General features: G+C 34.7%; 1 protein-coding gene across 2 annotated transcripts in view; it reads right to left on the reverse strand.

Annotated features, from left to right (window-relative positions):
• Vps13a (vacuolar protein sorting 13 homolog A) overlaps window positions 1–12,422 on the reverse strand; it is a 221,262-nt gene that overhangs the window by 143,286 nt on the left and 65,554 nt on the right. For both annotated transcript variants that reach the window (XM_005352017.3, XM_026781029.1), the window contains exons 20-23: window positions 11,107–11,243; window positions 8,776–8,908; window positions 7,531–7,648; window positions 4,970–5,108 (exon numbers count right to left, since the gene is read on the reverse strand). In XM_005352017.3, the coding sequence (XP_005352074.1) occupies window positions 4,970–5,108; window positions 7,531–7,648; window positions 8,776–8,908; window positions 11,107–11,243 (527 nt within the window). The remainder of the gene's footprint in view (window positions 1–4,969; window positions 5,109–7,530; window positions 7,649–8,775; window positions 8,909–11,106; window positions 11,244–12,422) is intronic.

A 12,422-nucleotide genomic window follows, 5' to 3' on the forward strand; every position in this document is an offset into this window, starting at 1 on the left:
CAGCCCTGCTGCTCTTATTACTACACATATTGGCAATGAGACTTGTGCTACCTAGTTTTATGTCAACTTGGCACAGGCTATACTTATCCATAAGGACAGAACATGAGTTGAGAAAATGCATCCATAAGTTCTTGCTGTAAGAATGTGTTGTACAAAAGTTTCCTCAAGGCCGGGCGTTGGTGGTGCACTCCTTTAATCCCAGCACTCGGGAGGCAAAGGCAGGCAGATCTCTGTGAGTTAGAGACCAGCTTGGTCTACAGAGCTAGTTCCAGGACAGGCTCCAAAGCCACAGGGAAACCCTGTCTCGAAAAACAAAAAACAAAAAAAAACAAAAAAAAAAGTTTCCTCAAGAAATTAAAACATTCCAACCTTCAGAAAGATCCTTGAGAGCAGGAAGGTAAACAATTCAAAATAACTTCAGGAATTCCCTGAATCTTATCAGAATCAATAGGCCCCTTCCTGCCATGGTAAGCAATAAAAGTTGAGAGTCCCCTCAGACTGAATGAAGCTGAACTGCAAAGACTCTCAAGACAAGACAAGCAAAGACTCTAAGAAGAGACCAGCTGCCTGAAAGAAGCAGAAAACAGTTGAGCTACCTAGAAGTTAAGACTAACTGAGGCACCTGGAAAGGTTACCCCCCCCACACACACCTGTTGAGCTGCCTGTAGACTGCACAGAATACCACAGGTTCCCAGATTTGTAAACTGTCATCCCTGTTGGGGTTGGCTTTGGCTTTGGTCTTTAGTCGTTTCTACTCCTCTAAATAACTCCTCAAACTACTGAAAATAAACCCCAATAAAAGTCATGGTTCACTACATGAGTAAACTCTAACTTGGTGAACTGGACTTCAGTGGTATCTGTACTTCAGTCTGCTCACTATCTGAGGTAAGTAGACATGCTTGTTGCATCACCTCAGGAAAAGTTCTGTCACACACAAAAAGGTCTATAGGGCATTTTCTTAATTAATGATTGATGTAGGAAAGTCAGTCGTTTGTGGGTGGTGTCACCCCTGGGTAGGCATCCTGGGTTAACATAGGCAAGCAAGCTGAGCGGGCCATAAGTAGCAAGCCAAGAAGCAGCACTCCTCCAGGACCTCTACATAAGCCATTATACTACCACACTAAAGTAACCAACTATAAGATCATCCTCATGCAGAAATAGCATCCCACTATCAAAGAGAAATGCTCAGAGAACTAGGAATAAATTGTAATTTCTTAATTTGGTAAGCCTACATTACCATACTCAATAAGAAAAGACTAAATATAGCCCTGTACAAAGGTCATGGACACCAGCAATTCAGTCCACTTATAACGAAATTGCTTCATCCTTTGACTCTTGCACCATCCAGACCAATGGGTCTGTGACACATGAAGACCTCAGAATCACCTACAGGACATCACTCTCTCAAGAATAATACGTGCTAGCAGTTCTCTCATATCCTATATACTTCTTAAAGTCCAAAACCTTTCTTCATTTTGCTCACTTTCGGTTTCCTTTAGTTCAATCTAGGCATGTTTAGTTGGTATCATTTTCTTGTTGTCCCTAGCTTCTGAGATGAATGGTCTAATCTGTGACATAATTTCTTTAATCGAATCATCATTTCAGAACACTCCTGATGCTCTCTCTACTATGCTCTTATTTTTTTTTTTGCATTATGAATAAACTAACCATTTCACAAATCTTTAAGTTCTGGTTCCTTTTTGATGCACATAGTTTTGTTTTAGTTTCCTTCATTTCACCTCTCAAATGTTCTAATAATGAAGAGAGAAAATATATACCGTACCATACTCTTCAAAGTTTAGTAATCACATCAGCTAACTATTCAACTTCATCTACATTGCACAAAAAATAAAGACAGCTCAGCTAGGTTTCCTCCCAATTTATAATAAGGGCTTTTTAAAAGATATCAATAAACATGTTTGTAGTTTCTATTACAGTTCTCATCATAAGGTAGTGCGGGACAATTCTGTATTCTGTCAATTATGTTTTAAATAAACGCTGATTGGCCAGTAGCCAGGCAGGAAGTACATTAGGGACAACCAGACAGGAAGTAGAGGTCTGTCCAGACACGGAAGAAGGAAGATGTGACCTATCACCGTTGAAAAAGGTACTGAACCATGTAGCTATCATAGATAAGAATAATGGGTTAATATAAGAGTTAATAAGAAGCCTGAGCTAATGGGCCATGCAGTGTTTTTTATGAATACAGTTTGTGTGATTATTTCAGGGTTAAGCTAGCTGGGCGGCTGGGCAACAAGCAGGCCCTCATGTTATAATAAGAGCTTTTCGTGTGGAACAATTCTGTATTCTGTCAATTATGTTTTAAATAAATGCTGATTGGCCAGTAGCCAGGTAGGAAGTATAGGCGGGACAACCAGACAGGAAGTAGAGGCAGGTCAATGGAATAGGAGAATTCTGGGAAGGAGGAAGCCCATTCCTCCCCAGTCCTGTCCAGACACCGAAAAAAGGAAGATGTGACCTACCCCGATGAAAAAGGTACCAAGACATGTGGCTTATACTTGAATAAGGGGCTAAAATAAGTTATAAGAGTTAATAAGAATCCTGAGCTAATGGGCCAATCAGTTTATAACTAATGTAGACTCTCTGTGTGATTTTCTTTGGGGAACTTGACAGGACAAAAACCCGAACAAGCAGGTCCTCATATTACAGGGTTTTAAAATACGTGTCTATATTTTCTTCAAGATTTCTAGCACTGGTCTTGAAATTATCCCAACCTAACCTGTTATGTAGGCTTAAGTGTTACTATTCTAACAACATACTTTATTGGTACCAAAATTTGCATAAGACTGGCAGAGATACCATAACAAAAGACCACAGAATCAATGGTTAAAACCACAGAAAATATTTCCATACAATTCTGGGGGCTGGAAGGTCAAGATTAAAGTATTATAAACAAGGTTTAAGAAGCATCTACCTTTGGCATGCAAAGAGCTGCCTTCTTGCTGCATCCTCATTTGGTCTTTGCTAACTGCACATACATTCTGATGTCTCTTATTCCCAATTTCCTTTTATGAAGTTACCAATAAGTCCCAAATTAGGGCCTATCTTAATAGTTTTATTTTAATTTACTCACTGTTTTAAAGGCCCTACTTCCAAAGGAATCACAATTTAAGTTATAGATGTAGGGGTTAAGATTCCATACATGAATTTAAAAGGGACAAAATTAGGGCCCAAACAGTATATATAAACCTAGCAAAATATACATAGTACATGTATGCTTAAATTATAACCCACACCCACACCACTAAAATGACCTTACTGGAGAAATATACTTTTGTAGTGAACTGGAAGATGAAACAGTACTAAGATTTTAATTCTCAATAGTATATTATTAGACACATGGTGGTGGCACATGCCTTTAATCCCAGCACTTGGGAGGCAGAGACTGCCGGATCTCTGTGAGTTCAAAGGCAGCCTAGCCTATAGAGTGAGTTCCAGGACAAGCTCCTAAGCTATACAGAGAAAACCTGTCTTGAAAAACAAAACTAAACAAAAATAGTATTATTGAGTAGATTAATAACTATCCTTACCAAACCCATCAAAATTTAGATGGAATTTGACAACTTAATTATAAAAGTAAAATTATAAAAGCTTATTATAAAATTTTATAATTGTAAAATTATAAAAATTATGAGAAAACTGGAAAATTATGCTATTTAAAGCACTTATTATGAAACTATTATATAATTATGACAGATTGCTCCTGAAAACAAGGAAAGATGTAAATGGAAAAGGTAGACAGTAGTCACTAAAAAAGAAAAGAAACAGACACAAGCATATATAATTGGATCAAGGGAAAAATATATTTAAAAAATGAAAGTGACGTGATAAGACAGATATAAAATTAGACTGAAGATGTTAAAAGACTACATTAAAATATGAATGTAAAATTCACATACATTTATAAAGCAACTTTAAAGACCACTAATTTTTAGAATAAAACACAGGGGGAAAATCTTTCAACTTCATTAAGAGGTGAAAGTTTCAGAAATATCACATTTAGCTTTACCCAAAAAGAAAATAATAAATACTACTTCATCAAAATTCAAAACACATTAAGACAACAAAATTAATAAAATAGGAAGTTCAGCAGCAAAGCAAAAAAGCTATTGTAAAACACTAAAGTGGTCAGAGGAACAGGAGAGAATACATCAACAGTTCACTATCAAATGGACTGGAGAATAGGGATTCTACAAGTTAGTTTTGCAATTTTTTTAGAAAAGCAGAAAATTTAATAGCTTATAAATAAGCCAAGGGGATGGAAATCAAAGAAAAATGAGATATTTCCTTTCTTAAAATATTTTAGTGAGAGAGAGAGAGAAATCATATAATATATAGTCAAAAAAAAATCAAAGGTGTAAGAAAATAACTGTGACTATGTAAAAATAAAAACTTAATGCATAGTAAAAATATACTTACATGATGCACTAAAAATCTAACATATACTGCATTTACATAATACAAATACATATATTCACAGTAACAGTTCAAAAAAAGTAAAAATTAAACACAGAAACACATGTTCTTTAAAAGATACACAAATTAAATCCAAAAGGCAATCTTTTCAAAGAGTAAAATATTAAGAATGTCTAAGACTAAAGACTAGAGCAGAGAAAGACACTCATTCACTGTTAATAAATTAATACTCAAGAGAGAAAAGTTGACAAAACTCATCAAAAACTTATAATACTTTTCCTTAACAACTCTGTTAGAACTTAATCTGATAGACAGAAGTATAACCTAATACATATACAAGTAAGTTCAAAGTTGGGATTTTCTCCATAATGTTAAATACTCATAATGTAAATGTGTGTCATGAAGATGGAAGAGACGCAATTCTGCTGAAAATTAAAATGAGCATAAGTAATTTCACCTGTGGTAATTTCTTTTACTACTTTGGAATCTATTTTTCAATTTAATCTTTCATTAATTCTGAAAAAGACTTTACCTGGAATGATTTGGCAGGGGCAGACAGATCAGTTATGGGTTCAGGTTTTGGAATGCTTTCAAACAATTCCATAATCCCTTGTAGTTTTTTATCCGAGATTCGTAATGAAATAAGAGGTAATTTTCCAGAAATCTTGAATCTATTTTACAGAGACAGGAATTATTATAGAGTATATGAAGTATACAGAATACATAGAGTAATTTTCATTCTGGTTTAGGTACACTAATTAACAAAGAATGGAAATTTGGGAGGTGGCTCAGTGACAGACGACTTGCAAAGCAAGCAGGAAGTCCTGAGTTCAATGCTTAGCACCTACCCCAACCCAAAAACAAAACAAAACAAAACAAATATATAAAGAGGAGTAGATGGAAACCATGATATTCAACTGATAAATATTTAAAATAAAAATTTAAAACTACAAATCACATCTTACCTTATAAACCTTAGATGCACTAGCCTTAATAGTTTTCAGAGGTTTCTTATTCTAGTATTATTTCATTTATTGTTTCTCTCATGTTTGCCAAATACAGATGACAATATTAATTACCAATTTATTAGGTGACTATCATCACATTATTTATATGCCATTGTTGTATACTCATACTTGAGGATCACAGTCTATTTCTAATCCCTACTACATGTAAATTCTCATATGCACATAGTTCCTACAAGAAAGCGCATGCTTAGCAAGTTCAAAGAACGAGAGATTTTATATCCAAAACCATAATTTAAAACAAAACCTGAGTTGTTTTTAACTGTCTTGCCAATCTGATGCAGGATTCCCCTCTGTAAGCTATGAATATATTTTATTACCATTGATTAATAAAGAAGCTAATTCGGCCCATAGCAGGGCAGAATACAGGTAAGTGGGAAAACTAAACTCAATGCAGGGAGAAAGAAGATGAAGTCAGGCACACAACATGTAGCTGCTGAAGGAGAAAGCTGCCAGAACCTTACCTTTAAACCACGAGCCTCGTGGTAAAATATAAGATAATAGAAATGGGTTAATTTAAGGTATAAGAGCTAGCAAGAAATACGCCTGAGCTATTGGCCAAGCAGTGTTGTAATTAATATTGTTTTGTATTATTATTCCGGTCTGGGTGGTGGGGAAACAAACACACAGTCTCCATTTTACACCAATCTCTTTTGCTTACAAATAAGATACTGAATTAAAGAGGGGCTGGATCCCTAGAGATGGCTCAGGGGATACAGGCATCTGCCCTTAAGGGGAACTTGCCAGAAACCACATGGTGGAAGAAATTACTCCATCAGGTTGTTCTCTGGACTTTTACATGCCCACTGTGGTACCTAAACGTGCAAGCCCTCCATATAATAAATAAATGTTTTTAAAAATTAAAAATAAAAATGAAGAGAGGTTGAGAAAATTGGTCTAATGGAAAAGTGAAAAAAAAAGTACAAGTACAGCACCAACTAAAAGATGGACACAAAGGCACACACCTGCAATCCCAACATTAAAAGAGAGGTAAGGAGAGGCAAGTGCGTCTCTGGAGCACATCTCAGCCAATTGATGTACTTTGGGTTCATGATGTCAACCTCTGGCTTCCACACACGTGTACAAAAATGCACGGGTATACACAAACTAGAATTTTTCAAAAGGTATGGCCCTCATACAAAATGTTTTAACTCATTGGTTTTACAGCCACTTTTCCCCCAAACTAATTTTTTTTTAAATTATACATTTTAGTTTTTAAACATTGGTCTCTAAAAATGTACCTGAATTCCTGAAGAAAATCCTAAGCTTTATTTCTAATAACTTAAATATTTCCATTCACTGTGGCTTAACTTACACAATACAGATCAATTAAATTAATGCATTAAAACCTTTTCCTTTCCTCAAATATGCAAGATGCACAATGTGAAGAGGGTAGGCATCAAAATGCTACATACTATAGAATGGGCTTTCTTTTATTGTCTTAAATCAGTCTAATTAACCATCATAGTACAGATAACTACATTAAAAATATTAAAAAAGATTTTTATATGATTTAGGTTTGACTTCATTTTCTACAGAAATGAAGACATAAAAATAAGTCTATATTAATTGGTACCGAAAAAGTAGACTTCACATGTGAATGAGACTAACACGGGTACCATTTTAAGCAACGGCAAAAGGTTTAAGACATCACACATAATCTCCATGGTAACAAAACAAAAAATTTACAAAGTATACAAAAATGAAAATAAGAACATGATTAAAATATGTTAGAATAAATCTTAACCAAAACACAAAGAAAAGTCACCAGACAAAAGAGGGGTTGGTAGCCAGGGGCAAAAAGCAGAGTAGAATGGAATGTTACTATTTAGCAAGTATGACATTCAGTTTGGAAGACTGTTAAATAAAGTTCTAGAGATAGATAGTGGTGAGAGCTGCATAATATTGTGAATTTATAAAGATGCTATTGAACTGCATAATAAAAATGGCATCAGTGGCAAAGGTTATAATGTGCATTCTATGTAATAGAGTCAATGGGTATAGCATTTCTTTCATTACAGATTTACTGAGAAAATCTACAATTACATGAAACAGATATAATACCTACTTGGGCATCTTGATATCCATGAAAACCATGGCTTTAGAGAGTTCTACATTGACGTGCATAGGTGTCAAAATATGCTGTGTTGATACATTGAGCTTTCGTGCTTCTTTCCAGTTATCACCTAATCACAGAAACAATCCATGTTTATTATTAGTATAATTTTATAACATACAAAACTTAAAATTATCTAAAGGACACACAATCAGCAAGTCTTTACACTTCCATTTTCCCCCTATACTACTTTACAAGACTGTATTCTATAATAAAAGAAAAAGGGCTGTTTTTTAAAAGGCCTTCAGTATATCTATGAATGATCACTATGCCAACCAGATATTATACCACCAAAATAAGGCCACTATAAGGCACTGAAAGGGGCAGAAAAATTTAAGTGCACACACACACACACACACACACACACACACACACACGCTTCTTATTCTGTTTCACATAGCTCATGGGGAGTAGACGATGGTGGTTCATGCTTGAAATCCCAGCACTAGGAAGGTAGCAATGGACAGATTTTTAGAGCTCAGCAATCAGTCAGCTTAGCGTAATGAGCAAGTCACAGTTCCCAGTAAGAGACAAAATTTTAGCTAGGTGAACTAGGGAACAAATTTCCTGGTTTCAAACGAGAAAAACGTTAGTAGTCATTTTTGTTTAGTAAGTAGTCAATGTTTGTTTTCTTATTTAAATAAAATAATTGTAATTATCTTAGAAATAAACATCAATCACTCAGCTAGATTAACAGAGCCAATCAAACACATGTACCGAGTCATATATCTTTTTTTTTTTTTCTCCCTCCCTTCACGTGTGGTCGACTTTGTTATTAAGGTTTTATTTCTGTGCCGCTGAACCTGAGCTCTTTGTGGGCGAGGACTGGGTGTGTCTCGGTCCGAACCTGGTTCCCAGCACAGCGCACATCCCACACTGGACTGGCTCAGTTGATGTTCATTGAATGAATGAAAAAAAAAAAACTCGGAGGAGATCGACTCCTTAGGGTAACAGGGGAATTGTTCCCAAGTCATATATCTTAATGAACGGCTATTCTGAAGCAGTGGAGCTGTGCTTAAGGCTTAGCACTTTCACTATCAACTATCTCTCATTCACTATGCAATATTAACCACTAATTTTAACTCAAATACAGGAAAGTTTCAAGTATGTAGAGGGAAAGTCTTTAGGCATATCTTCAGAGTGTCTAAAAACCTAATCACTGTTTAAAAAAAATCAATAATAATCTCTCATACTTACCCACTCTGCTGTAAAGCAACTGTATGCTTGTAAGCTGAATATCAAAGGAATCATAAGCTCTATGCATTATCTCTTCAAGGCTAGTGTTACTTGGTTTCATTTCTGGTAATCCTGATCGACTTTTACTTGTCACCTTAAAGTTAATTTTAATAGTTTAGACCATGTAAAGTACTTCAAAATAAAACTTCTGCTTAGCTCTGTAACATAAAAATTTAATAGAACAAGGTAAATTCACATACAGACACAAAGTTATTAAGATCCTTTTCCAGCCAGGCACATCTTTAATCACAACACTTGGGAGGCAGAGGCAGAAAGATCTCTGTGAGTTTGAGGCCAGTCTGACCTATAAGAGCTAGTTCCAAAAGCTACAGAGAAACCCTGTCTCGAAAAACCAAAAAAAAAAAAAAATATATATATATATATATATCCTTATCCATGAGACGTGCAACAAAGACAGGTAAAAGATGACATTCACATAATGAGGTCTATTTTTTAATTTACTTAATATCAAAAATGGGAACCAACAGAGTCCTAGAAAATAATACCTCTTCACAACAACTTAAAATCTGAAGAAAACTCATTTGGAACAAGACCACGAGAAAAAATGTGGGTTATGTATGTTTCTTTCATCCAATAGCAAATTTTTAGTAGCTATGTAATAAAAAAAACAGGGTTTATTAGCTCAGTCTGTTATGTGGCTCCAAGCATGCTATAGGTTTTTATCTCCCCTTTCATGGAATACTGTGCATACTACTTTTTTTTTTCTTAAATATTCCAGAGATCACTCCAAAGCAGTAACCACATTTTTCTTTAAACTTGCAAATAGATGCGCATACACATACACACACACACACACACACACACACACACACACACACACACTTCTTATTCTGTTTCACATAGCTCATGGGTAGTAGACTGTCAAAAATGATTATCTCACTAGGCATAGTAGCATATACCTTCAATCCCAGAACTCAGGAGAGCAAAAGCAAACAGGTCTCTGTGAGATGGAGGCTGGCCTGGTCTACACAGTGAGTTCTAGGATACCAGGGATATGTAGTGAGACTCTGTCTCAAAAACAAAGATTAAAAAAAAAAAAATGGAGCTGTAGAAAGGACTCAGTGGTTATCAGCACTGACTGCTCTTCCAAGAACATAGGTTTAATTTTTAGCACCTTCTGACCTGTGCAGGCACCAGGCACTTAAATAGTAAACAGATGTATAATGCAAACAAAATATCCATACACATAAAACTAAATTTAAAATTTTTTAAAAAAATATTATCTCTGAAATAATAAATTTTAGGTAATAAATTTTAGGTAGCAGGTAAAACAAATTAGCTAATGTTAGAAAATTCAATCCTCAAAACTCTTAATACTTACATTCTTCTTAAACTGCCCTTGAAATAATTTTATAATTATATTCATAAAATATATACCAAGTACAAAGTAACAGGAAAGGAACAAAGTTCTTATGCAGAGAGAAGTCACCAAGCTGCCCACAGACTTCTGTAGGTATTCTACAAGTGATGGTAGCAGAATGGTAATGATGACAGAAATCCCATGCACCTGGACAGTCGACAGCAGCCACTAACCAGCTCTGACTAGTAAGCAAAAAACAGAAGCTGAAGATTTTAATTAATTTTTCTTTACCTTTAATAATTACATGACACTAATGGGTTCAGTACTGAACTGTTTAGATGTAGAAATCTAAAAAAATGTTTCTACTTAACTTATATATGTAAAAACTGCAGAAAGATGAGCACCTCCACAACTGTCCCAATTCTATATACTTAATAAAATGTAAATGAGAGTAAAAATCTTAGGTATGACTTTCAAGTCTATAAACACAATTCTTAAAATCTGTCACTACCTTGCCAGTTAAGGCTAAAATGAAATCTTTGAAAATACAGGAAGAAAAAACACTACCTGATAAAATAAAACTTTATTTACTAATCACAAGGATTGTTTCTCAAATCCTAGTACTGATATATATTTAAACATCAATAAAACTTATCAAACTATCTAAAACCAGTATATATTCTAGGGCTGCAGAGATGGCTCAGCAATTAAGAACATTTGTTGTTCTTGAAGAGGACCTGGGTTCAGTTCCCAGTACACACATGGTGGTTCACAACAGCCTGTAACTCTAGCTCCTGGAGATCTGGGACCCACTTCTGGCCTCCTTGGGCAGTGCACACATCTGGTATACCTACATACACTCAGAAAAACACACATAAAAAAATAAATCTATCTTAACAAAATCAAAGTACATTTTAAACAAAAGAATACCACAAATGTCATATCATCAATCAAACATTATTAGTGCATACCTTTAAATGACCAAGATCCAAAAGAAGCAGATTTGATGTGGGGCTAAAAATTCCATACTGTGGGACAATAACATATGAAGCCTTCACATTAATTCTGAGATCAAGAACTTTCTGTGTTTCAATAATATACAGCAAACCTGCAAAAAGATTAAATTCTTGCAATGAGTACTTCTCACAACTTGCTTTATGAAAATAAAGCAGAGAATCAACAAACACGATAAAATAATTTAAAAGTTCATAAAGTCAGTACTGATTTTAACATACCTTAGAGCAAAGCCAGGTGTGGTGGCACACACCTTTAACTGGGGAAATTGAGACTTATCTCTGTGAGTTCAGGAACAGCCTGCTCTACAAGTTAGATTCCCAAACATCAAGGATCAAAACACAAAAAATACAAACAAATTTTCTTTTTGTCAGACTTTGCCTAGGTTAGGAAGCATCACAGAGTGTGAGATGAGAAGAAAAGTCATTAATTCACAGAGCACTTTTCAGACATGCCTTACAATTTTTATAAAGGAACTGATTCGGAAAGTTCAATACTACAGCAGTTCACATTTCTATTTGGAACTCTTTTATATCCTATTATCAAGACCTATTTCCTTCCTTTCTCAAAACCAAATCCTCCAAAAAAATCATTTATTGTTTTTGTAACACCATATTAATTTATCGTTGTGAAGGCTTAAAGTAAAAAGTGCATAAATGTAGGAATATTAGCATATTTAGTATAATTTTTAAGACTCAGGATTTATTAAGAATGTTTGTTTGAATTAAAGTCAGTACTTTTAATTAATGTAAAATATATACTCGATGACAGAGAAAATAAAGCTTAAAAAAGATACTCAATATCAAATACAGCAATCAATAGCTTGATATGCATGTGAAAGAAAAAAAAGATAATTAAATTGATTATTTTCTTGGTGCAGTGATGCACTTAAAATTCCAGCACTTGGGAGATTAACTGAAAATGAAGGACAGTTTTAGGCTAACCTGTGCTACACACTAAGATTTTGTCCCAAAATAATGATGATGATAAACACTGTTTAAAATATACACTTATATATGTATAGGATAAGCAGCCTATACTGGGAAAAGCTTTTTCTGAAAATATGAGAAAGAAATATGAACACACTATCATCTTAAAGAAATTCCAAAGGTCCTTTCTAGGCAAGTGATGCAAAACTGCTTAATAGCGAGGGGAAGGCTCCAATATCCTATATGAAGCAGATCCTTAATAGCAAGGGGAAGGTTCCAATATCCTATATGAAGCAGATTCTTAATAGCGAGGGGAAGGTTCCAATATCCTATATGAAGCAGAT

The sequence above is a fragment of the Microtus ochrogaster genome, chromosome 8 (assembly GCF_000317375.1).
Source record: "Microtus ochrogaster isolate Prairie Vole_2 chromosome 8, MicOch1.0, whole genome shotgun sequence".
NCBI classification, from domain to species: Eukaryota; Metazoa; Chordata; class Mammalia; order Rodentia; family Cricetidae; genus Microtus; species Microtus ochrogaster.